The sequence below is a fragment of the Gymnoscopelus braueri genome (genome assembly GCF_963280865.1).
Source record: "Gymnoscopelus braueri genome assembly, chromosome: 24".
NCBI classification, from domain to species: domain Eukaryota; kingdom Metazoa; phylum Chordata; class Actinopteri; order Myctophiformes; family Myctophidae; genus Gymnoscopelus; species Gymnoscopelus braueri.
In genome coordinates, this window is record NC_137626.1 from 5002790 (window position 1) to 5028728 (window position 25939).

The following is a 25939-nucleotide window of genomic DNA, read 5'->3' on the forward strand; positions in this document are numbered from 1 at the left end:
ATAAATGTAGTGGAGTAAAAGTACAATATTTGCCTCTGAAATGTAGTGGAGTAGAAGTGAAAGTATTGGAAATTGGAAATACTCAAGTAAAGTACAAATACCTCAAAATTGTACTTAAGTACAGTACTTAAGTAAATGTACTCAGTTACTTTCCACCACTGCCTTTTTTGTATTTTATTGTCTTTTCTTTATAGCTTGTATTGGTCATATTAACTAAATCTATTTAGTTAATCTAAGGGGATCTGGGACCCAATCTACACAGTAAAACCTTCAGAGGTCCTTTACTCTGACAGTGTACAGCTACAGGTCCATTTGGTGCCATTTGCACACTCAGAGTTACAAACCTGTAAGGGTCCATTTGTACACTCTCAGAGTTACAAACCTGTAAGGGTCCATTTGGTTCCATAATATACACTCAGAGTTACAGACCTGTAAGGGTCCATTTGTACACTCTCAGAGTTACAAACCTGTAAGGGTCCATTTGGTTCCATGTGTACACTCTCAGAGCTACCGGTACACGTTAATTGATGTGCTATAGGTAAAAAAAAACTAACTTTTAGAGTTAAAGCCAACTGTACTGTAAGAAGCAAAATTATTTTGCTTTTTACTATACAGTTGGCGTGCGGGATTGATCTCTTAAGTATTGAAAATCATAACTTCAGGATTTCTAAATACTTTACCCTGGTATAGCATGATATTGATTCTGGCCAAGGCTATACATCAACGTTCCACTCAACATGCATTGTTTACATCATGTGTTGTGGAGCAAGCAGCTCAGCAATGTCAGGCATTATAGAAAAGTGCACATTGTTATACTTGGCAAGGCACCTCCAAACGTCCACATGCATTTTTCACCGCCATTCGAGCAGAGCTTAAACATTAGTAGAGAAGGTGTTAAAATCACACTGATTTGACTGAACAAATTATATAGCAATGAGTACTTATAGAATATAGAGCTATTTAACACTTATTTTAACCAAAGGCAATTATTTACCCTATACCTTTAAGGCCTATATTATACTTCATCGTGCACTGGTGGCGTACAAAAATAGCAAAAAAAATGCTATTTTCAAATTTCTTTTTATAATTGTCCATTAATCATTCTTTTTGATTGATTCTAACTGGTGACAATTTAAATCGATTTAATACAAAATGTATTGTGATGCAAACGGCAGAGGGCACGTAAAAAAAAGAGAAGAAAATACAGGTGCTTTGTAAGAGAATTGATATGAGTTTTCAGTCATTTGCTACTGTATTGAAAAGAGGATAAGAGAAAACACAGTGTTTTACAAAAAAAAAGTGAAAAGATGAAAATACTGGATTAGAAAGAAAAAAAAAGGAACAGATTTTTCGGTCATTAGTCATGATATTGATTTGAAGTCATACATCGCTCAGAGCTGCTACTATTAGGGTACTGGTGGAAAACCAGGGTGTGGTGGACCTACTGTATACATGCCTTCACATAAGATACAGTATGCCTTTGTGCAGGTCAGTGAAAATGCCTATATCTGGGCTGCAGCCTATAGGAAATGGATTTACAGTCCATGTTGCCACCTACCTTACAGGGAAACAAGTAACCATCTAACACAGTATGATACGTACCTCACAGCCAGGGAAACCAGTGGGCCTACACCCTACACCATGCTTTTCTACAGCTATACAGAAGATAAGACAGTTTGTAAGTGTGCTACATGTGTGAATTGAGAGAGCAACTCCGGACAAAGTCCCGACCTGATTCTCCAGACATTGTCCGAAAATCATGTGAGAAAAGGGCTCAAAAACTGTCCAAAAGCCACCAGAGGCTGCAGAAGTTTTCGATACCTTGTTTAGGACCAAAGTAGTTGGTCCTAACAAACAGACAGACAGACAGACAGACAGACCGGCATTTCCTGCCCTACAGCCCCGCAATTAGTAGGGCTAAAAATATAAGAAATTACATACAGATCAGATCCTGAAATTAACAATTGGTGTTTTATTTGACCCCATCTCGCAGGACAAGTCGGCAGTACAAAAAACAAAAGCTAAATATTTAAAATAGAAACCCTGCAAAATGTGTTCAGCAGAAAATCACAAAATTGACAGAACAATACAGTACACGTTTTGTTTGATACCTTCTTCATCCGTAGAGGATAATGTCAAACAGTGACTCTCAACCTGTGGGGGGTACCCACATGATTTTACTTTTTTTTTTGGGAGGGGGGGGGGGGGGTCCCCAGTGACAATTTTTTAAGGACTTTTAAGACCGCTATAATAGCTAAAAGAAAAAAAAATTAAATGAAAAAAGACCATTAATGCATCAAAAGTAATCAACAAACATACACAAACATACACTATAAAAACTGGTCAAACATTAGCCAAATTGTCAAATAATATAAGAAAGAGGCAACATTTTTGAAAATAGGCAATCTACAAGCTCACAACGCGAGGCGTTGTGAGCTTGTAGATCGGCTACATTCACACTTTTTATCTGTGGAACCGAGTCAAACAAAATGTTAATCTTAAACTAAATGCCTCAACTCCTACAATTCCAAGTGCTTGTCAGGGTGGGGGGTCCCCAGTTCAAATATGATTATTTGGGGGGGGGGGGGGTTCCCAGTTCAAATATGATTATTTGGGGGGGGTCGCGGCCTGAAAAGGTTGAGAACCACTGCTGTAAAAGACCGTAGACAGATGTGTGCCATGGACAGGGTGCAGGACATGGAAGGCAGAGTAAATATGTCACACCCTGTCCTAACTATACTACACCTATAGTCTCACATGGCCAGACCACATGGGTTCAAGCAAAATAAAATCTCACAACTTTGCTTTTTATGAAATATCCGAGATCATTCAGGTTTTCTGGAAGATTGAACATGTATTCTATTGCTAGTTTGACAACTTCAAATACTCTTTAGTCTGGCTAATAACCGAAATAGGCTATCTATCCACAAGTTTCCTAGGGCACGGTGGGCATCACTTCCTGTCGATTTGATCAGGTATCAGGGATCAAATCGACAGGAAGTGATGCCCACCGTGCCCTATAGGAAACCTGTGGATACAAGCTTATACTTGTAAGCTTGTAGATAGCCTATTGTTGGTGCGTAACATAACATGCTTCCACAGAAGACATGCTATGACTTCTATGGAATCCAAATGACTGAAATAAGAACTTTAATCCATGAGACCACCAGACGGGCTAAAACTGGGTGGAACCAATTCTAAAACAAACAAACAAAAATTTGCATTGCAGAACCAATGCAAAGTCTTTAGCGTGGTCCTTCACATTGGGACGGCGATACAAGCTTAGCTCACCATGTGTTGTGAGCTTGTAGATCTGCTTTTTATTTTTTATTATTATTGAAAAGTCTTGAGGAATTGTCAACAATTTATAACTTTTTTTGAAAATATTGAATAAGCCTTATATGCATTAATACATTATAATTGCCCTCTATAACAAAAAAATTAAAAACACTGTAAATATTCTCTTTATTTTAGGCTCCAGCCCTATGGAATGCATGTGCTAATAAAAACATATTTAAAATATTGTTTTGATGCTCATATTAAGTATTAAGTTGTTTTTTAGTTATGTTTAGGTTAAGGACAATTGCTTATTGCTGGACCACATATGGACAAATTACACCATCAACTTGCGATGGGCATCACAAGTGAATAAAAGTTTTAAAAAATAGTAAAAACTATTTCTAAAATAAAGAAAATATTTAAGGTGTTTTAAAAAAATATATATTTTAGTTATAGAGGGCAATTATAACATATTAAAAATGTTTCTATAAATTGAGTACAAAGGACCCCAATGGAAACAAGCCATAGGCTTTCTTGGGTTTTAAATCCTCTTGTATTGAGCTGTACTTTCCTGTGCTTTTTTTTAGGCAAACTGCTAATAAAGTATTCAATCAATCAATTAAGGCATAAAAGGCTTATTAACCAGGGATCCTTCTATAACAATACAAACCCTCTCTTATGGGTGTTTGTTCCCTGGCACAGAATCTTTTCAGATGGGGGGTCCGCAGCCAAACACACACTCAATACATATCTGGGGGGCCCCTTGACATGAAACTGTTTCAGAACCACAGCCGATCAGTAACCGTAACCGCGGTGATGGTACCCGTCGGGGCCTTGTTCGTGGTAACCGTGGTGACCGTAGTCGTCGTCGGGGCAGCGCATCCCCAGGGACTGCTGGATGGCCATCTCCTGGCGGCGGAGCTGCATGGAGTCCACCAGGTCGTAGACGTTGGACATGGACCACATGGGGGACGGGTACCACGACTTGACGTTGCCGTCCTTGCCCACCAGCAGCATGGAGAAGTACTCCGGGCTGACCTGGAAGTAGTTCCGGATGTCCCTCACCAGCGCCGCCGAGAGGTCCTCCCGCTCCACCGTGGAACTCCCTGCAAGGTAGGGCTGGTAAATTAATATTCGAATATTCCTCGAATATGGGGGAAAAAATTATATTCGAATATAAAAATATATTTTTATATATATATATTTTATATATATATTTTAAAATATATTTATATTATCGAATATATTAGAATATTACTATTTTTAATATTATAATATATATATATTTTTTTAATGTTTATTTGACAGGGACAATACAAAAAACAATGTATCAAGTTATATAAAACAAATAAAATATATTTTTTATTGGATCCGAGCACATTGTTTTTTGTATTGTCCCTGTCAATAAAAAAAAAAAAAAAAAAAATTAATAAATGTATAATATTCGAATATATTCGATATTCGGCCAATTTTTAAGACCAATATTCAAATTTCATTTCTGAGGAATGTTTGCAGACCTACTGCAAAGGGGGGGCGGTATTGAGTTAAACCACTTAAACCGCAGCATCGGTATTGTGGGGAAAGCTTTCGCTGAAAATAGCAGATCGACAAGCTCTTGTCAAGCTCTTTACTTTACAAGAGCTTGTCGATCTGCTATTTTAACAGATCTTTTCCCCCTTTGTTTTAACAGAACATGGCAGCTGGACATTTTAACAGAAGACAGAACAATAACAGAAAACAAAAAATACACTAGTATTGAGCCCTGAGGGACTTCGGTTACCCATATTAACCGGTTTAAAGGGACACCCAAAAACAACTTTGTTTCAATGGATTAGTCACCCCATGGAGACTTGAATTCATGGATATTTTTTAGTTTTTTGTCTCATTCCTAAGACAATAATTTGATGACCAGCAGCGGTTCCGGTAGGAGACACAACGACTCGTTGTATCTCCTACCGGAACCGCTGCCTACCGGTCCGCTGGTCATCAAATTATTGTCTTAGGAATGAGACAAAAACTAAACAATATCCATGAATTCAAGTCTCCATGGGGTGACTAATCCATTGAAACAAAGTTTTTTTTGGGTGAAGTGTCCCTTTAAGTGGTTAACTGGAGGGCTGCAGTTTGTAGCTCTAAAAACCAAGGATGGTAAATTAAGGAAGGGAGGAACGCGACATATTGTGAGCTTGTAGATCTTCTATTGTTTCTGTGAATGCTCGCCTATTTTCACTATTCTTTGCCTAATGTTCGCCTATTATGACATTCTCAGAACAGGGATATGTTCCTGTGGTTAAACGTATATTAATTTACTGTGTGTTCATTTGTGAAGAATATCTTGTACCTTGAACAAAAGGAGTTAATATCATCATCAAAGCTGTTGCGTGCTACAGCAAGGGTTACCAAACTTTTTAGGCACATTAGGCTAATGTTCTGGGGACCCCCCAAAAATGATCTGGGGACCCCCCCTGGGGGTCCTGACCCCCCAGTTTGGGAACCACTGTGCTGCAGAGCTGCAGGAATTCCACTGTGGGACCTCGTGGTGGAGGCGACTTCCTGGTTCGGCCTACGAAAATAACTCATCCCTCATTCACACATCTGTATCGCCAGATGTCACCCGCTAATCACATGTTTATTTAACCCGTTGAGGCCTGAGGTTTCGATTCTAAAAATATCTACTAAATCCTATAGCAGTTTTCTGAAAAACGTATGTTGTTATAATCAGTACTTCTCAAACTCTTATCATGTTAAGGACCTCCAACATTATATGTAAATTGGGCCACGGACCCTCATCTCAAAATATGTTGTTCCAGGGACCCCCCCAGAAGCAAAGATTTGAGTTAAAAATGTTGAAAAATATATATATATTCAAAGATTTGCACAAATCTTCAAGATTAAAACAAAAATAGCAGATCTACAAGCTCATAGCGCTATGAGCTTGCAATTTTTCAATAGCCAAAGTGTAAACTAATGGTTGAAGTGTTTACACAGATGCGTTCCAGGATTTTAAGTGGCTTAAATAAACAAGATGTTTACCATTGATGGGGTAAAGTTCCAGAGTTCCACCCATGTCCTCCATGTCCTTTCCAGTGAGCTTCAGTACAGACATGTGACGCAGACCTGGGGAGAGAACACAGGCAATCCAGGACAACATTACTGTGTGTAACCTTTTCAGCAGTGGTGGAAAAAGTACTAAAATGTTTTACTTAAGTAAAAGTATCAATACTGCAATGCAGAGATACTCCGTTACAAGTAAAAGTCAGGAATTCAAAATGTACTCGAGTAAAAGTACAAAAGTATTGGTATCAAAATGTGCTTAAAGTAGTAAGTAGAAGAAGGTACTCATTATGCAGAATGTCCCATTTCACAAGTTTTCAAATGCATCAAATTCATAAAAATCTTTTGAAAATAGCAATTTTCGAACATTTTAGTAGTATTTTACTTTTGGTACTTTAAGTACATTTTGATACCAATACTTTTGCAGTGTTGATACTTTTACTTACGTAAAATATTTGAGTACTTTTTCCACCACTGGCTCTAAACTAGGCGCGCACTAGGCTTTCAAACGTAGAAATGGTGTGATTTGAGTGTATCTCCAAGCAACAGAATGGCCAGAGAGTGCTGCTGGGCTGATATCAATTTACACTTATAATTTATCAGCCACAGCAGCTCAGAAATATGCTGCTGTGTGGAGAAGGAAAAAGAGGCCCTTTGCATAGGTTTTACTTTACATCCAACTACTGTCTGGATGTAAAGGGTAAAGATCTGGAATAACACGTAACGGGCAGCACTCCAACCCACACAGAATGCATCTCAACGTCCAACATACTGTAATCCAAACAGAGTTTGTGTGGATTCATGGGAGAGGAGTGCTGAGCCAGATAATAATAATGAAACGGCCCTCCTCTTCTCTGCTCAAATTGCAAACGTTTCCAGTCGGTCGCTGCTCTTTCATGCTTGGCTTCGGCGTTGCCATGTCCGCTTATTATAAGCGACTTTGGGCTTGTTTTTTTTTTCTGTAAAGTTGCTCGTAAATTATGGGCTTGTTTCTAAAGTGCAAGTTGCTTATTTGGGCTCCCTTCCCACATGTTGTTTAAACCAGTGGTTCTCATACATTTTCATGTCAAGGACCCCCAAAAATGTTTATGTATTTGTCCGCGGAACTCTAGAGGTTGAGGGCCGCGTATCGGCCCAAACTTATATTAGGTTTAAAGTGCTCATGTGGCCTATAATAATAACTTCTTCAACCTCAAACAACTTTATTTTCCTTTCGGAACTTCATTTGTGCAGTGGTTAAAAGACAACATACAGTCAATACACATATATCTAAGTCACATTAAAAAGACACAAACTGCATTTAAAAGTACTACTTAAAAGCATGATAGAACTTAAAAGCATGATAAAATATGCAACCTATGTGTTTAAGTGTTTGCTACTAGCGTCCATCAAGTGGAATAGTCCTCGAGGGGGGCTCCACCAGATGTAGATGTTCAGCAGTCTGATGGAGGTAAGTACAAAGCTATCTGAGCCCCTATTAGTGAGTGTCGAAGCTCTGTAACGACGGCCTGAGGGCCTTTGTTAAACCTTGTTTTCATAGACCTGGTTGCTTGTTTCTCTCGCAAAATCTGGCAACGCTGCTTGGCTTATGAATGCCATGCATCGGGAAGATCAACGACAACGTACATGAAACACAACATCCTGCTCTCTGGCCCAGCACAGCCTGTTTCTCATCAGCCCAGCAGCGACGAGAGGCACTTAACACCACTTAAGCTCTGTACGACGAAGAACAAAAAATAGCCGATCTACAAGCTCACAACGCGGCGGGCCGCAGTGCAGTGCGGCGCGTTGTGAGCTTGTAGATCGGCCATTTTCGCAATTTCTTTAAATAGTTTTTCAGCCTCTGCAGGAGGCTAGCCATCTATACGTGTGTGTGTGTGTGTGTGTGTGTGTGTGTGTGTGTGTGTGTGTGTGTGTGTGTGTGTGTGTGTGTGTGTGTGTGTGTGTGTGTGTGTGTGCCTGTGTCTGTGTCTGTGTCTGTGTCTGTCTGTCTGTCTGTCTGTCTGTCTGTCTGTCTGTCTGTCTGTCTGTCTGTCTGTCTGTCTGTCTGTCTGTCTGTCCTGTCCGCCATCTGGAGCTGCTCTCTGAAACCGCTGAAACGATCAACGCGACATTTGGAGTTTTTAAAAGTTTGCCCAACAAGGGTCTGTGTGGATGTGGTTACGAGCCCGTTTCCTTCACCAACAAGCAGGAAGGCAAATACCAAGCATTCTGTGGAATCTCTGGAGACTCCTATCTCAACTTGAGCCCTTCTGAGTGGTCTCTCCTTCTCTCCCTCTCTCCCTCCCTCTCTCTCCCTCAACCTCTCCTCTTTCTTTCTCTGTCTCTCTGCTCAAAGAACAAAGAAGGAACAAACACAGCCATGTTTCTAACTAACTACTCCATCCAACAAATTCCCGTCTGCTTGTTTGCATGCAGCGTTTTGTCACATTGTTTGTGCTTTTCATAACATAAGTCACCGAAATGGACCCGACATGATAATGCTTACAGGACGGACGCACAAACTGGCAAATCACCATCGATTAATGATCTCACAGAAATAGAATAAGCCACAACAAGGCACTGGAGCAAATACTGTAGCTTTACTTTGCAAGCTTTAGCGCTGTTGTCTTTATAGTATGAACTGTTGTAGTTTATAGTATCTTGCGTTATCTGGTGTCTAAAGGAGACAGTTTTATTGCGACGCTGAAACCTTCTTAAATCAGGCGTTATGGGCGAGAACGTTACCTTTTTCATGAAACATTGGATTTTAATAAAGTGAACTTGGTAGATTTGGTTTCCACTGGACGTGTTCCGTAACATAATTAGCACACCAGCTCAGGAGCACTGTCAGGGGATAGATATAAGTGTTTATTTTCCATATGGTGGAACGCACATGAACACAAATATTATGCTTTCAAGAATGGAACGCAATCCAATTAATACAATCCAATCATTTTATCATCTACTCCTGAGTAGATGATAAAATGACCCAAAGTTTTTTTAATATTTTTTTATTTAATAAAAAAAAAAAAAAAAAAATGAAAAAAGTAATTGAAAAAACATTGCCCCCTCACGTATTAGGAGGGGGGTCCCAGTGTTTGGGACGCGGACCCAGTTTTCATGGCAGCAGATTGAATGGACACACGAATCAGATACGTATCGTCCAGATCCAATGACAGGTTGACAGGCTGAGATGCCCAATCCTCCCCCAAATAACATTCCTCAAAGTGTAGGGGCTACAACAAGCAGCCCAGAGTGTGCTCTCACATTCTCAACACTTTGGCAGTCGGGTGTGACACTACTCGTGACAAACACAGAGGGGGATCCCAGGCCCTCCATCCTGCAGAAACACTCTGCTACTAGTAATGGCATCAAAATGTACTTAAAGTACCAAAAGTAAAAGTACTCATTATGCAGGATGTCCCGTTTCACGAGGTAATCATGTATGTATAAATGTATTAAAATCTGTTGGTGGTAGGCCTGTCACAATGATTACATAATCATCTAATCGCAATTATTTTGTCATAGTCGTTTCCATGTGGGAAAATGTTCATACAATTAAAAAAATAACATATTTTTAGTATAAAATTAATAAATGTCAGTCATTTCTTTGTATATTTCAGTGACATATCTTCTCTGTGCAATCTTTGATTACAAAGCCTAAAAGGCAAACAGAAACGTTCCAATGTTCAATGTAAAAAAAAAACACAATTAAATGGTTAATCGCAATTATAGTCAACTTAAATTTGTAATCGTGACAGCCCTATACAGCGTATTTTCCCACACAATGACATCAAAGTGTACATTAATCAGCTGTCTCTCGACCCTCTCTCTCTCTCTCTCTCTCTCTCACGCACGCACGCACGCGCACACACACACACACACACACACGCGCGCCACACACACACACACACACACACACACACACACACACACACACACACACACACACACACACACACACACACACACACACACACACACACACACACACACACACACACACACACACACACACACACACACACACACACACACACACACACACACAGGGGGTGCAGCTCACCGAGGAGGAGACAGCTCATTCTTTCAGATGTTATCATCTCGGCCTTGGATTTTCTTTGCAGTATTTCAATCAATAAACATTGCACTGTTCAGCTGGTTAGTGCAGTCCATGCTGTTGCAGCTCAGTCCATGTTTAACTAACTATATATACTCTAGTATGATATACTAACGTAACCTCACATCAGCAACTCATTTTCGGTAGAGCAATGACAGGTGCACCTTTATTTTTATGTCAGTTTTTCTTCCCACTGTTTGTTTTAAGAACAAAAACGTTTCTTTTTAGGAGGGCTGGGGCATCTGCCTCTCTACCTCCTCTCCCACACACACAATGAGGGCGATAGGGCTTTTGCTTTTGCTGCCCCAATCCTGTGGAATGCACTCCCCAATACTATCACAGAAGCCCTCCCCCCACCCTCCAAAACCGTTCTCAAAACCCACCTCTTCAATATGGCTTTCCCCAGCTAACTCCACACCCCTTCCTCATCATTCCACTGTTTTTAAAAAAAAATATTTTATTCGGTAGTCTTAGCCTTTTCTTAGTGTTATTTTCCCCCTCATAAAGATGTTTTTTTTTATTTTGTGGTTTTCTCCACCCCATGTAAAGCGTCTTTGCGCTGTATAATTTTGATCATATTATTATGATTATGACAGACTATTGTGACTCACCCAGGTTGCAGGCCTGGCTGCTCATGCTGTAGAGCTGCTGTTGATAAGCCCAGTCCTCGTCGTCGGGGGACGAGATAACGAACAGCCGACGTCTCCAGCGGAACCTTTGGTCATTGAAACAAAGGAAAAGAGCGTTTTACTGTTTACTGCGACACGCATACGCTTATTTCTATAAACAGTCACCATACGCTATTATTATACTGTAATGCCGAGAGCAAATTAGATTCCATTTATTTTATTTATTTCTCTTGCTTTCATTGGGGGAGGGTGTGCAGGAATAGCCTACTGTACTTTGGGGGCCTCCATTTTTTTGTTAACCCATTAAGACCTGGAACGCATCTGTGTCACTTTTTGATTTGAGCTAAAAAGCATTGTTTTACACTTTGGCTATTCAAAAATAGCAGATATACAAGCTTGTAGATCTGCTATTTTTGAAAAATTATGAAAATGTGTGCAAATCTTTTAATATATATAGTTTTAAAGCGAACATTTGTAACTCAAATCTTTGCTTCTGGGGGGTCCCTGGAACAACATATTTTGAGATGGGGGTCGGCGGCCAAATGAATAATATTTTGGGGGGTCATTGACATGAAAACGTTTGAGAACCACTGATATAGAAACATACGTAGAAAGACGTAGAAACATAGGGAGAAAGAGAGAGAGAGAGAGAGATAGACAAAGAGAGAGAGGGAAGGAGAGACAGAAATAGAGAGAGGGAGGGAGGGAGAAAGAGACACAGAGAGAGAGAGAGAGAGAGAGAGAGAGAGAGAGAGAGAGAGAGAGAGAGAGAGAGAGAGAGAGAGAGAGAGAGAGAAATAGAGAGAGGGAGGGAGGGAGAAAGAGAGACAGACAGACAGACAGACAGACAGACAGACAGACAGACAGACAGACAGACAGACAGAGAGAGACAGACAGACAGACAGACAGACAGACAAGGAGAGACAGTGTATATTAGCTAATTTAGCTGAGGACCGCCCTGGAACCCCCTTAAGAACCCCCGGCAGTACCCGGACCCCACTTTGAGAACCACTGTCACAGACAGCTTGCCTTCTACAAGAGCCACGGCACGAAAACAAATGAAAAGGCCATCGTCGCGTCAGCTAGACCGTGACTACACAGATCCCAGTAAAGCTTTTAAACGCAGACCACGTTGCCACGAGTTACGACGTTTTACAGCCAATCAAATCAATGCCATTACCGCGACAGGAAGTTCTCCAAGGACCTGGACTTGTCTTCTTTCTTGCAGGTCACACCGCTCTCCCTCTGCTGCTCCATCTCGGCCATCCGCGAGGAGAAGTTATCGATGTAATCGAACACAGCTTTCATGGCGATGGGCACTTCGTACTCTTGCTGCACGGAAGAAAAATACAGAGGAAACACAGTGGTGGAAAAAGTACTCACATTTCTTTACTTACTCGTTTTTCTTTCACAAATCCCCTCTATGCAGTGTCCTGACACTCTCACATGCCCTGTTTGTCATAGCAGATCTACAAGCTCTATGAGCTTGTAGATCTGCTATTTTTGAATAGCCAAAGCTGATGTTAACTAATTTCGCGGGGGACCCCCCGGTACTCCCTCAAGGACCACACCGGTTGAGAACCACTGTTCTATGACGTCAGTGAGCATCCTGAAGGTACCCAAGGACCCGCCCACCTCTCAGACATCAGCAACATTATGAAAATCACATCATTACAATTGTTTCGGGTGAAAATTCACCCCATGGTTAGTGTTCTTTTTTTTTTACTTTACATTTTTATCCCACGATTTTGTAACCCTATTTTTTACACCCAGTGCAAATTGTCTATGTAATCCTGGGCACTACCTTCTCTCTAACAACCTAGGGAGGGAAGGAACACGTTATTCCAACCAGTTCCCTTCCCCTCCATCAGGCGCCCCGGCTGGCCAGTGGGAGGCAGTATAGTGACCAGGATTACTGCATGTTTTTGTGAGGGTAGCTACCCTTGGAGACACGGGGAGAACATGCAAACTCCACACAGAAAGGCCCTTTCGCCAACCCCACCTAGGGTATGGGCACTGATGACGCGGAGGAGAGAACACGCCCCCAGCGCCCACAGCGTCCCCTGCGGGAATCTAACCCAGCACCTTCTAGCTGTGAGGCGACAGCACTACCGACTGCGCCACCGTGCCCCCCATGGTTAGTGTTCTAGGGTTAAAAAAACTAAACAATGACAGCCACTGACCTTGGCCTTCATGTCAAAGTCGGTCAGCACCATGTAATAGTCGTTGAACGTCATCCCCAGCTCTTTCCTCAGTGCTCTGATGAGGTCCTGGTGTGTGAGCTCTTCCTTCGGCAGGCCTTTCAATGGCTGGTCTTGCTCTGAAATGCAGCAAAAAGCAAAACCCGTCGTTGCATCACGGGGTTCTTTTGACAGATTTTACCGGGGGTCTTTCTGGGCTCCGTTGGACAGGTCAGTGAGAGCGTATTCAGAGAGGCGAACTGCCTTATCCCATTGTTGAAGCACGGGTGAGGAGAGAGTCAACGCATTGAAGTCAAGGCACAGAGACTACTGTGTTGTTGACGGACGACTGATGCGCGCTTATGAGAAACAACAAAAATAAAACCTGGCGAAAAACAGTTGCGTGCATTAGATAAAGGAAACGTTCAGTCTAAATGTGAAATGTGAAAATGTGAAGTGAAGTCGGACTGAATAATGACTTCACTGTAGTAGCCTATAGTAGCCTTTTCATAAATTATATTTGTACTCAGAAGGTCCTTACACACCGGGGCGATTTTTTTAATGCGAATAATACTTTTTTTTTAAAAACCTTATAAAGTCAATGCAAGCGAAAAAGCGAAGCGAAAAAAGCGTCTTTTAATTATTCTGAACGAGTCCGAATTTTGCGTATATTCGCATATTCGCCGGTGTGTAACCGCCTTTGGGCTGTCCTGAAAGTTTATAATATTTAGAGAAATTTAAAGTTTCAAATACAAAAGTAGTAGTAGTAGGCGAGAATTAGCAAACTGGACATTTAGACTGAATGTTTCCTTTATCCTCATCTTGCGCTAATGCACGCAACTGTTTCGCCAGGTTTTATTTTTGTTGTTTCTCATAAGCGTGCATCCGTTGTCCGTCCAACAACACAGCAGGCCTAGTCTATGCCTTGACTTCAGTGCGCTGACTCTCTCCCCACCCGCACCCCCGCCCCCTTGCGCTTCAACGATATGGGATATTGGGCAGTTCGCTTCAGAGAGTGTATTCAGACATTCATTCAGACACTGCTATTTGTTTTTTAAATCTTGAAAATCTTGAAAGACTCTGTGACTCACCGAGCTGATAGTGGTCTATTTTCATGGAGCCGTTGTTCCAGGAGCCGAAGATGGTGACGATGGAGAGCTTACGGACGGCCATCTCACACACGTTCTCCAGGTACTCGTCTCTCTGCTGGGTGTACATGCGGTTGTCCTCGGCCGGGGTCGTTATCACCTGGACAATGGACAGATTGGCACCGGCATCTTTAATCTTTTATCACTTTTTATCTGAAGACCCAAATGAGAAATTAAGACGTTTGCCCCGGGGACCCAAACTAGTGAGAATAGTAGATCTACGAGCTCACAACGCGTCGGGCCGCGTTCGTGAGCTTGTAGATCTGCTATTTTCACTACTTCTTGAAAGTTTTTTATTTTATTTTATTCAGGGCAATTCTTACAAATTACAAAATTGTAATGTTTTTATTTAAGAAACGGAAAACAATATTAGGCATAAGAGATAAGGCCCAAGGTCTTAGGGTCTACATTTATCAGTGGAAGAGTAGGGAGACCAGAGACCACCCCCAAACACTGCACATGTGCTAGTTATATTGTATTAATATGCTCTACCATACGGACTGATTACAATAACATTGTGTTGATTACGATAAGTTCTGGATTGCAGCTTTAAGTGGAATGATGGGGAACATGTTTTTTGTGCGTCTAGAACACTTTTCACATTTCTCCCTTTTGGCCGGGATCATGGAAATACACTTTTACAACTCAATCTACCAAGGACACAAATACCACGGTTCTTTGCAGTACTATTCTAAAGCAGAGGAATACTTATTACTTACCAGCAGCCTTCGTCTTCTTTCGAAAGAACCAAAGAAGGCCGCCAGGGGACTAGCAGGGTTTTTGGCTGAGGACACCTCACTGTGGTGTTTCTCCTGGTACAGGACGCCCTTCTTACCACTCTTTCTTCCTCGGAAGTTGGGGCCTCCATCTTTACCCGTCCTCGTTCTCCTCTTCTCTGCTTTGTTTTTCCTAGCTAAATTGTTATTGATCTTTTTCCTGCCCTCCACATGATCGTCTATGACGCTGCTGCCCTTCTTGGACGAGGCGGGCGCTTCCTCGGCATCGCCGTCGACCGCCCTCTCGTCCTCAGGGTTACCTTGCCCGCCCATTTCCTCCTCGCCGTCATCTAAACTGTCCTCGGTGGGTCGGGCGGGAGCTGTGGCAACTCCGTCGCCTGGTTTGCTGCTGGGGTCGAGAAGCGACTCTTTGTGCGCGCCAGGAAGTTGTCCAATGCTTTGCTTTTTGTCGCTCTCGAGACCCATTCTTCGCTTTTTGTGGGTCGTGACGACATCTAGGTCCAGAACTGTGGTCTGCTGATTGACTGCAGGAACAGGCGTGGCTCTGTGCTTGATCTTCCTTCTCCTTAAAACAGGCTTGGTTGTTGTAGTTGTTGTTGTTGACGTGGTTGCGGCTGTTGTCTGTTTTGCTGTCGCCGGTTTTGTTGTTGCTGTTGGAGTTGTTGGTTTTTTCGTGGTTGTGGTTGTCAGTTTTGTCGTAGTTCTGGTTGTCGTTGTTGGTTTAGTTGTGGTTGTAGTTGTTGGTTTTGTGGTACTTCTAGTCGTTGCTGGTTTTGTGGTAGTTGTTGGTTTTGTGGTAGTTGTTGGTTTTATCGTAGTTGTGGTTGTTGGTTTTGTCGTAGTTGTTGGTTTTGTTGTAGTTGTTGGTTTTGTCGTAGTTGTTGGTTTTGTCGTAGTTGTTGCTTTTGTTGTAGTTGTTGCTTTTGTCGTAGTTGTTGGTTTTGTTGTAGTTGTTGCTTTTGTCGTAGTTGTTGCTTTTTTCGTAGTTGTTGCTTTTGTCGTAGTTGTGGTTGGTGGTTTTGTCGTAGTTGTGGTTGTAGTTGTTGGTTTTGTCGTGGTTGTTTGTGACCTTCTAGTCGTGGTGGCGGTTGACCTTGTAGTCGTGGCTGCTGCTTCGACTATCAGCGTAGGTTTGTGAGGTAGCCTCGCCGTCGCTTTCTTCTCCGGTGTCCTGCTGCTACTCGCCGCCCCGGCGCCTTGCGCACGGCCCGCGTCCGCTGCAGCAGCTGCTCCCGCAGATTCCACCACCTGACCCTCCACCCCGGCCGCCTTGCACCGCTGCACGAAGCCCCTCTGTCTGGCCTTCTCCAGCTTGCGGATGGGAGTCTGGTCCATCACCTCGTACATGGCCTCGAGCCTGACCGGGTAGGGATACCTCTCCTCCACCTGCAGGTTCCTCCTCAGGAGGACCATGGAGAACTTGCCTTCCTCCAGCTTGAGGAAGCTCATGAGCTTGGGGACGAGCGCGGGGTCCAGGGCCTCCTCCGTGACCTCCCCCCGGCCGGACACCCTGCGCACCATCCCGCCGGCCTCGCCCTCCTGGTGGAACATGACGATCTGCTGCATGTGGCGCTCGGCCATCTCACAGTAGACGTCCGACTTCAGGAGGCTCGTCATCAGCCTGTAGTAGCCGTCGGACGGGTGCGGCGCCGAGATGACGAGGACGCGGTTCTTCCCGGCGAAGCTGGCCAGCACGTTGAGCGAGCTGCCGGTCCCGGAGGAGCCGGAGAGCACTCTGGTCGGAGAGGGCTGAGCCCCGCCGGTCTGCGGTTTGATGCCGCCGCCGCCGCCGTCCGGGGTAGTGGAGGTGTGGTTCGTCGGGGGCCACGGCTGCGGCCCTCTTCTGTTTGACGAGACCCGCCTCTTTGGCCCTGACCTTCGACTCTGGTCTCCCTGCGCGCTGTCCCGATTGGCTGAATGGGGAGCGCCTGTATCAGCCATGCTCAGGCTGTTGGACCTCTCTTTAATCGCCCTCTGCGTGTTGAAAGTCTGCTGTGTTCTGTTGGAAAGGCCGCGGTGAAAGGGCGTCTGTCTGAACATCGCCCTGGATCCTTGGCTCGCTCTGTCAGAGGCGTCTCCATTCATGTGCAACAGAAACATCACACCAATCTGCAATGTCCACTTCATCTTGGCACGTCCCAGGAGTCCCACGGTTACAGCGGATCATATGAAAAACAGGCTCGGAAAGAGGAAAAGCATCGTCTAGTCTGCCAGAAACACACACAAAAAAACAAAAACAAATATATCACCAATCCATGGTGCGCTGTGTTTACATAAGTTTGTACAAGTTTGTCATCTGATTTGTCAGTGTAGCCTATGCCTATGTATGGTAAATGTCCTTTAAAAATTCCCATCCAGGCAGGACAAAGCCATAGCTATTAGAGTAGACAACATAATCATCATTCATCAATCATGTGTCAAATGTAAAAGCCTACCTTTTATCTTTCACATCGCAAGACGAAAAGGGGAAATCCTCGCAACATTCACTGTGCAAAATGCGAATGTATTTATCATGGTAAAGCCAAAAAACGGTAATCCTCCCGGATTACTATCACAGCCGAAACGCCGTCGCTGTGGCTGCATTATCTTCTTCCCCCACAACACAAAACGTGTAAAGTTGGCGTTGATAGAACAGGCTCCATGCAGACAGACAGGCAGACAGACGGAGCGCAGGGTACGTGGTGGTGGGGTAGCTGTAGTATACAACCCTCGTAGACGTATTTATGATTCTGACGTCTTCAATCTACGAGAGTTGTAGGGTTCACGCCCCATGGAGACCTGGACTTTCTGCACTATGCCCCGTAGACACTCCAAACATGTACAAATGTGAAAATAAAGGTGCTTAACCCCAAGCCCCAAATGTTAACTGGCTCTACGGGGTAGTAGTTTAATGTAATAATCCATATCTTTCAATAAAGAAGTGTTTTAATGCCGTCTGTGGCCGAACGCCATTTTTTCACCCTCGTTTACTTCCTGTTTACATTTAGTGTAATTCCAGGTTCCACCGGATGCGCCCCGTCACTACCCGTCACTACCGCCCATTGGGAACTTCCGACAGAATCGGCCACAGACGGCATTAAAACACTTCTTTATTGAAAGATATGGATTATTACATTAAACTACTACCCCGTAGAGCCAGTTAATATTTGGGGCTTGGGGTTAAGCACCTTTATTTTCACATTTGTACATGTTTGGAGTGTCTACGGGGCATAGTGCAGAAAGTCCAGGTCTCCATGGGGCGTGAATCCTACAACTCTCGTAGATTGAAGACGTCAGAATCATAAATACGTCTACGAGAGTTGTATTCTACAGCTAGTGGTGGGGGCTGTTATAGAGACTGAGCTCTGCGGTCTGGAAGAGTGAGACCACGGCCTCCATCTGCGCTCTGTCCCCCTCCGAGGACCGAGCGGAGCGGAGCGACCACCCCCGACGCACCGACACACGCACGCACACACACCGTCCGCGAATACCAAAACGCTCGCCCCAAAACACAGTGGTGGAAAGTAACTAAGTACATTTACTTAAGTACTGTACTTAAGTACAATTTTGAGGTATTTGTACTTTACTTGAGTATTTCCAATTTCCAATACTTTCACTTCTACTCCACTACATTTCGGAGGCAAATATTGTACTTTTACTCCACTACATTTATTTGAAAACTTTAGTTACTAGTTACTTTTGAGATATAAATTATGATATAATGAAACACCTTAATCACTTTAACCCTATTTTATACCAAGGCTATTTGAAAATAGCCGATCTATAAGCTCACAACGCGTCGCATCGCGACGCGTTGTGAGCTTGTAGATCTGCTATTTTCAAATATTTAGTACTTTTACTTTTGGTACTTTGAGTACATTTTGATGCCAATACTTTTGTACTTTTACTCAAGTACATTTTTAATTCTGGACTTTTACTTGTAACAGCTGTACTTTTATTTTGCAGTATTGGTACTTTTACTTAAGTAAAGAATTTGAGTACTTTTTCCACCACTGCGTATTCCTCAGTAAAACTATGACTAAAACCTAACCTTATTGCTAAACGTAATTTCTCAGTAAACAATGACTAAAACGGCAAACCTAACCTTATTCCTAAACGCAACCTCAGTAAAAACTGTGCCTATAAACCTATAAACGTATTCCTAAATGTAACCTCAGTAAAACTATGACTAAACCTTACCTTAGTTATAACTAACCTTGACCTCAGTAAAACAAATACAAGAATACAAGAACGGCTGGAGGCGGGCGGTCCGCGAAAAACATGGGGGCGAGCGTGTTTTGGGGCGAGGCTTACGGTTACCACACACACACACACACACACACACACACACACACACACACACACACACACACCGTTTTCGCATACATGCGGCACATAGTCCAGGCTCTGAATACGCGGTTCAAAATCCTCTTTTAGGCTTTTACAAGTTAATACATTTGACATAATAAAATAACAACACAAAGAAATTACAGCAATGTAGCAACTGTGAGTCAATGCAACTCAGACAACATAATTATGTAACCAAATGGACCCACACTCTCATATAGTCAAATAGACCCCCTTAACAGACGACGTCACACTGATGATAAGAACCAGTATGCGCGCGCAGGCCGGCACCAAAAGAAACCCATTCTGTCATGTCTCGCTAGGACATCCCAATCTACACTGTACTGTAGTATCATCATCATCATCAGTGTTCATTTAACTCTGAGAGTGTACAAATGGAACCAAATGGACCCGTTAGGGTCCATTTGGTTCCATTTGTACACTCTCAGAGTTACAGACAAGGTTCAATTTGGTTAATAACTATTAATTTGGCTGGGGACCCCCTGGAACCCCCTCAAGGACCACTGGTTGAGAACCACTGGTCTATAATATAGATAAATTAATCATTTTTAATTGTTGTAAACTGTACTTGTTTCTTCAAGAAGCTGCTATGTTTTCATAGTGTCATGAAAATCATCTTGTTTCTGGAGTTCATCAGTTAAACCACGGTTTCCCCTTTTTTATATGTCTCTCATATTATTTTCATTATTATTTAAAAACAAAGAAAGAATTGTCATTTTCAGAAAAAAATACATAAAATCTATTTTTTCAAAAGAAAAAAAAAAAAAGAAAAAAAAAAGAAAACACTTTTAAGAAGTGGTGAAAATAGCAGATCTACAAGCTCACAAGGCTGTGTGAAGCTACCCATTGGTTTTGATTGATTGAATACTTTATCAAAAGTTTGCAGAACAAAGCACATGAAAAGTACAGTTCAAAACAAGGTCAGCTAATAGGATAAAACATCCAAGAAAGCCATATAGGCTTGTTCCTTTGTACTCGATTCATAGTGTAATTGTGAGCTTGTAGATCTGCTATTTTCACTAGTTTGGGTCCTGGGCAGACATCTAATTTCTCTACTGGGTCTGGAGCTAAAAAACGTTTTGGAACCAAGTTAAACAACAAAAACAATGCTTTCAACTCGTCTTCCTTTGAAACGACTGCGGGTTTAAAAGCAACGCCGCCCTCTAGTGGACAAAGCAAGACCATGTGTTTCAAATCATTTGAATTTGAATCATTTAAATTAGGTCTGCAATATAAAGTTTATGTTCCTCTTTTGAGGCCCAATCCCTGCATGCACATGGAGATGTTGAGGAGCGTGTTTGTTTTATTGATTGATTGATTGATTGATTGATTGATTGATTGATTGATTGATTGATTGATTGATTGAATATTGTATTGGGCAGAAATGTAAAAACAGCACAAGTACAGTCAAACACTTTGTCTAAAAGGTACGTCCAAAAAAGTTCTTGCGGTCTTGTTTCCGGTGGGGGCCTGTACATCTTAATTATAAATAAATAAATCCTTTACCATTATAGTCAACTACCCAGAATGCACCTCAAAATGTAGTGAACAAATGATGTGCACTACATTAACACAAAAGTAAAGATATTTAGGTGTAGAAGGAAAAAAGGAGGGGTCCACTAAGACTCCGTCCCCTGTCTGCAGATCAATGCAGTATAGGCGGTTATACCGTATACGTATAGCCTAATTCTTAGTTCTTCACATGGACCATGGCGCTGTCAAAAATGCATGTACTATGGTAGTATGCAAGTAGCATTTCTCATGGGTCCTCATTAAAGGAGTAGTTCACCCAAAAAATAATTATTTTCTATCAATTGCACACCGCATGAAGCCTTGAATCCATGGATTTCGTTTTGTTTTTGTCGCATTCCTAAACTAATAATTTGATTCCCGTCTCCTAGCGGTAATGTATCCGGTAGGAGACACAAAGTAGATTATTTGCGTCTCCTACCGGAAATACATCCGGTCATCAAATTATTGGCTCAGGAATGCCACAAAAACAAAAATAAATCCATGAATTCAAGGCTTCACGGGGTGTGCAATTGATAGAAAAGAAGTATTTTTTTGGGTGAACTCCTCCTTTAATACAGCCACTGTTGATAGACTCAACTCAAGACTCAAAGACTCTAATATTCCTTCATAGATTAATTGCTGATAGATTACTGTATATATGTTCATTCATGTATCCATTGTTGTTACACTGCACACATATATTTAATGATAGGATGTACCAGAATTTGTGCTTAATATCTTCAGTTATTCTACATGTAAGTCTTGTTTATCATTAGTTTCCACATGGTGATTTTTTTTTTTACAATGTTCACCCGAAATCTAAACGTAACTTTGACCTTAAAAAAAATTGCCCTTTCCTCTCCGTCTCTACACAAGGAGTATATTGAACAAGGAGAGGTTCTAAGCACAGAGTCAAGCTGGAGCCTAAAGTTTCATGGAACGCACTGAAGTCAGTTCGCAGTTCGACACAGGCGGACAGGGACAAGGGTATAAACACTTTCAGGTGTTGACTGGCTGTCACTAATTGACAATCTTGCGATGACTGGCCAGTCAGAAATGAAGGCTACTCTATGCTCTTTGGATACCTCAGTCAAATAAGCCATCTTTCAGTTACTGCATCCCACCCTCTCCCACCTAGACAACAGCCAGGAGGGGACATGCAGTAGGCCTACTATGCTATTCATAGACTACAGCAGGAGTAGGCAACCTTAGGCACGGGTACCAACATTGGCACAGGGGAGGGTGATCACTGGCACCCTGGCATAAGTGAGAGAGAGAGGATTTTTCTTTTTAAATAATTGTAAAAATGTTGTCAATTAAATGAGGTCCCCTCACATCTGTATGCAAATTACATCCTGCACATAATTCTACATTGATTCAAACTCTGAACTCTGACTGGGGAGGGAGTCTGGTATGAGTCTAATGATCATTACATCCTGATGTGAAAGAAAATATTTCAAAAATAAATAAAGGTTGTCTGTTGGGAATATTTTATTTTGATGTGGAGTCATAATTAAACGCATGATATGGCACACTGACTATCAAGACAATGAAAACATGGCACTTCATGTCAAAAAGGTTGCTGACCCTGGACTATAGCTTTCAACACTGCAGTCCCCACCACCACCAGGATGGCTATCAAACTGGATGACTTGGGTGTGACGATGTGTATGTGCTTGGATAGTTGACTTCCTAACTGCCAGACCACAGTTAGACAGGGTGAGACATTCACACCTCTCTAACACCCTCACCCTCAGCACCAGAGCCCCCCAGGGATGTGTACGGAGCCCGCTGCTGTCACCCATGACTGTGTTTCTAGAAAAAGCTCCAACACCGCTTTCAAGTTTGCTGACGACACAGTGGTAGTGGGAATGATCTCAACCGATGAGGAGAGGGCCTCCCTAGAGGAGGTGACATAACTAACCGCAGTGCTGTAATAAAAATAAAGAAATATATATACATTCCTCTTCTTAATACATCAGAAAAGCTAAGGAGATGATCGTGAACTCATGCAAGAAACGGCAGGGGTCCTACATCGATGGGAACCAGTGGAGAGATTAAGCTCTGTGGCAAGGTAGGCGAGACAGCGCCTGTGCCACCTTGGTGTCACAGAAAATCCACCCAGAGCATGCTGATCACCGTATTGTATGGAAGTAGCCACTCCCAGGCTTTGCGAGTTCTACAGAAGGTGGTGCGTTTGACAGCAGCTGTTAGAGCCATAAACAGAGGACATGGACAAAATGGAAAAAAATAGGGAAAATAAAATACGAAAAAAGGAAAGAAATTATGCTGGCACTGAAATGGCAATCTTTCATGTGTCAGTGTGTGCAGTGTCTGTCAAACTAATAGAGGCTCTGAGGCTGCCTCTGATACTTCAGTCTATTAAGCTGCCAGCTACTTTTGATAGTTAATTACTTTGTGATATAGGCCAACACGACCAGAGAATACAAACTGCTGCTTTTGATGATATTTACTTTTTATTGCAGAAGACATATACAGCTTGCCTAAAATGCAGAATCCATTTTATATTCAAATGATTCTAATTGTAAAATAAGACTGCAAGGCTCAGAGGGAAGGGGGCTGTGTGTGTGTGTGTGTGTGTGTGTGTGTGTGTGTGTGTGTGTGTGTGTGTGTGTGTGTGTGTGTGTGTGTGTGTGTGTGTGTGTGTGTGTGTGTGTGTGTGTGTGTGTGTGTGTGCGTGTGCGTGTGTGGTACATCCCTCATCATTTAAGTTGGCCGTCGTCGGTAGACTATGATGCGTTGGAATTATTAATTAATCATTTTGGTACATCCAAATGTAATAGACTATTTCACACTTCCAATGTGAACTTAAGTGCTATAACTTGATGCAAGTCAGTGACACTTTGTGTCTGCCAGAGCATTTAGCATTTAGTTTAGGTAAAATAGCAGGTCAAGTGAGCAGAATGCACACGGCAGGTATAGATAGGTGTCTGACACTGCAATAATGATTGCGCAACTACAGGGCAGCGCTCTGTGGATTTATCTATAGCAAGGATAGGCAACCTAAGGCACGGGGTGCCAACATTGGCACAGGGGAGGGTGATCACTGGTAGACTGGCATAAGTGTGTGAGAGAGGATTTAGTATTATTTCAAACTCTGAACTCTGACGGCGGAGGTCTGGGAGATAGGTGGAGTAACTTATTGCCCCCCAAAGTCTAATGGTCATTCAGGTCATCAGTGAAAGAAAATAATTCTAAAGAAGAATAAAGGTTATGTACAGTATATGGACAATCACAATCTGTTGGAATGTTTTTATTTGTATGTGGTGTTATAATTAAACGTAAAGTTGACATGGCACACTGACTCAAATGTATAAAAACATGGCACTTCATGTCACAAAGGTCGCTGACCCCTGGTCTATAGCCTCATGTGAGTCTGCATGCAGAGCTGCTGTGTTCCTGTGGGTTCGGTGGTGTGCTGCTGGTCCACAGTGCTGATGACGACGTGGCCTCTTATGGCCCAAGTGTGGCTCTATTCATTTGAGGAGGAGCTCTGTGCCTCTGCTGTTTTTGTCCTTATATTTTCCTTGATTAGTTTACTTTGTTAAGATTTATTGTTGTACAAGTTGTGTGACTAAAGAGAGCTTAGTTAAATTAGGCTTCTGTCTTGCCAGTTCTAGTCCGGTTGGACCATAGTGATAGTCCTACAGTCACGGGTGCAGGCTTGTCATTGGGGGTTAGTTAACTGTTGTGCCTGCATGCTTTAATATCTCCTTTTAGAGCGAAGTGGTGTTGTGTGCTTTATTTATCATGTCTTTGTGCCTTATACTGAATCAGAATCAGAATCAGGTTTATTGTCACATCACAGTGTGTGTGTGTGTGTGTGTGTGTGTGTGTGTGTGTGTGTGTGTGTGTGTGTGTGTGTGTGTGTGTGTGTGTGTGTGTGTGTGTGTGTGTGTGTGTGTGTGTGTGTGTGTGTGTGTGTGTGTGTGTGTGTGTGAGAGACGTGTGTGTGTGTGTGTGTGTGTGTGTGTGTGTGTGTGTGTGTGTGTGTGTGTGTGTGTGTGTGTGTGTGTGTGTGTGTGTGTGTGTGTGTGTGTGTGTGTGTGTGTGTGTGTGTGTGTGTGCGCGGGTGAAGAAGAGAAGCTGCTTCCTCTTACAGTATGTATAGAGAAGAGGAAGTGCAGTCTGAACGCTAAACAGGAAGTGAGAGAGTGAGGTTAGTTTCAACTCACTGATGTTCACATCTCTGTAGGAGGACAAGAACAGTGACTCTGCCTGGTCAGCAGGAGAGCTCATCTAGCTGACTATAGGTCATTTAAGGTCATGGTGTTTTTCCTGATTTGTACCGTATTTTTGCATCCTTTATGCAAATGATGCTAATGAGGAGAGATTGCACGACTGCACCATAGTAATAAATTAGACTCTTGAATTACCTTTCTAAGTTAATTAGAAGCTAAATGATAGCGATTTTGAGTTTTTGGCCGATATTTAGCTAATTATGCAAATTACGCAAACTAAACGCAACAGAAGAAAATGCAGGTATATTTATTACATTTATTACAAGTCCATTTGACATAATAAAGTGTCCAAGATGCCGAAAAGTGGGACAGGGAGAAGCATAATGCTTATCGGGCCCTACCCCTGGTTCAGTTTGCAAAATAAATGAAATTGTCACAGTGTTTACAGCACACTTCAAGTATACATAATTAACATGGTGTTTTTGCACACATACATACAGCATACCCTCACACACATGACCCTCGCTCTCTCTCACACACACTCACAACTCTCTCTCTCTCATGTGAGAGTCAAGATGGCAAAGAGCTATACGGGGCACGAGCTGGGTAGACTTTCTACATTTCTACATTCACCAGACATTAACAAAATCTCCACTGCTTTTACATTTTATTATCGGCAGCTAATTCAAATAATGCTAACGCCAAATATGTCAATAGTTTAATATGGATGATTAAAGGCAACTTGATCC

The 25939-nt window shown here is 42.4% G+C and overlaps 1 protein-coding gene across 1 annotated transcript; it reads right to left on the reverse strand.

Moving 5' to 3' along the window:
- Positions 1–1952: 1952 nt before the first annotated feature.
- LOC308080360 (coiled-coil domain-containing protein 80-like) lies at positions 1953–17756 on the reverse strand. The gene is made up of 8 exons (XM_080422184.1): positions 17565–17756; positions 15112–17336; positions 14336–14492; positions 13248–13384; positions 12245–12396; positions 11047–11150; positions 6313–6396; positions 1953–4385 (listed from the first exon to the last, which is right to left on the reverse strand). Exons 2-8 carry the CDS (start codon positions 17254–17256, stop codon positions 4075–4077), a joined length of 3090 nt encoding a protein of 1029 aa, XP_080278310.1. The 5' UTR covers positions 17257–17336; positions 17565–17756; the 3' UTR covers positions 1953–4074.
- Positions 17757–25939: the final 8183 nt, after the last annotated feature.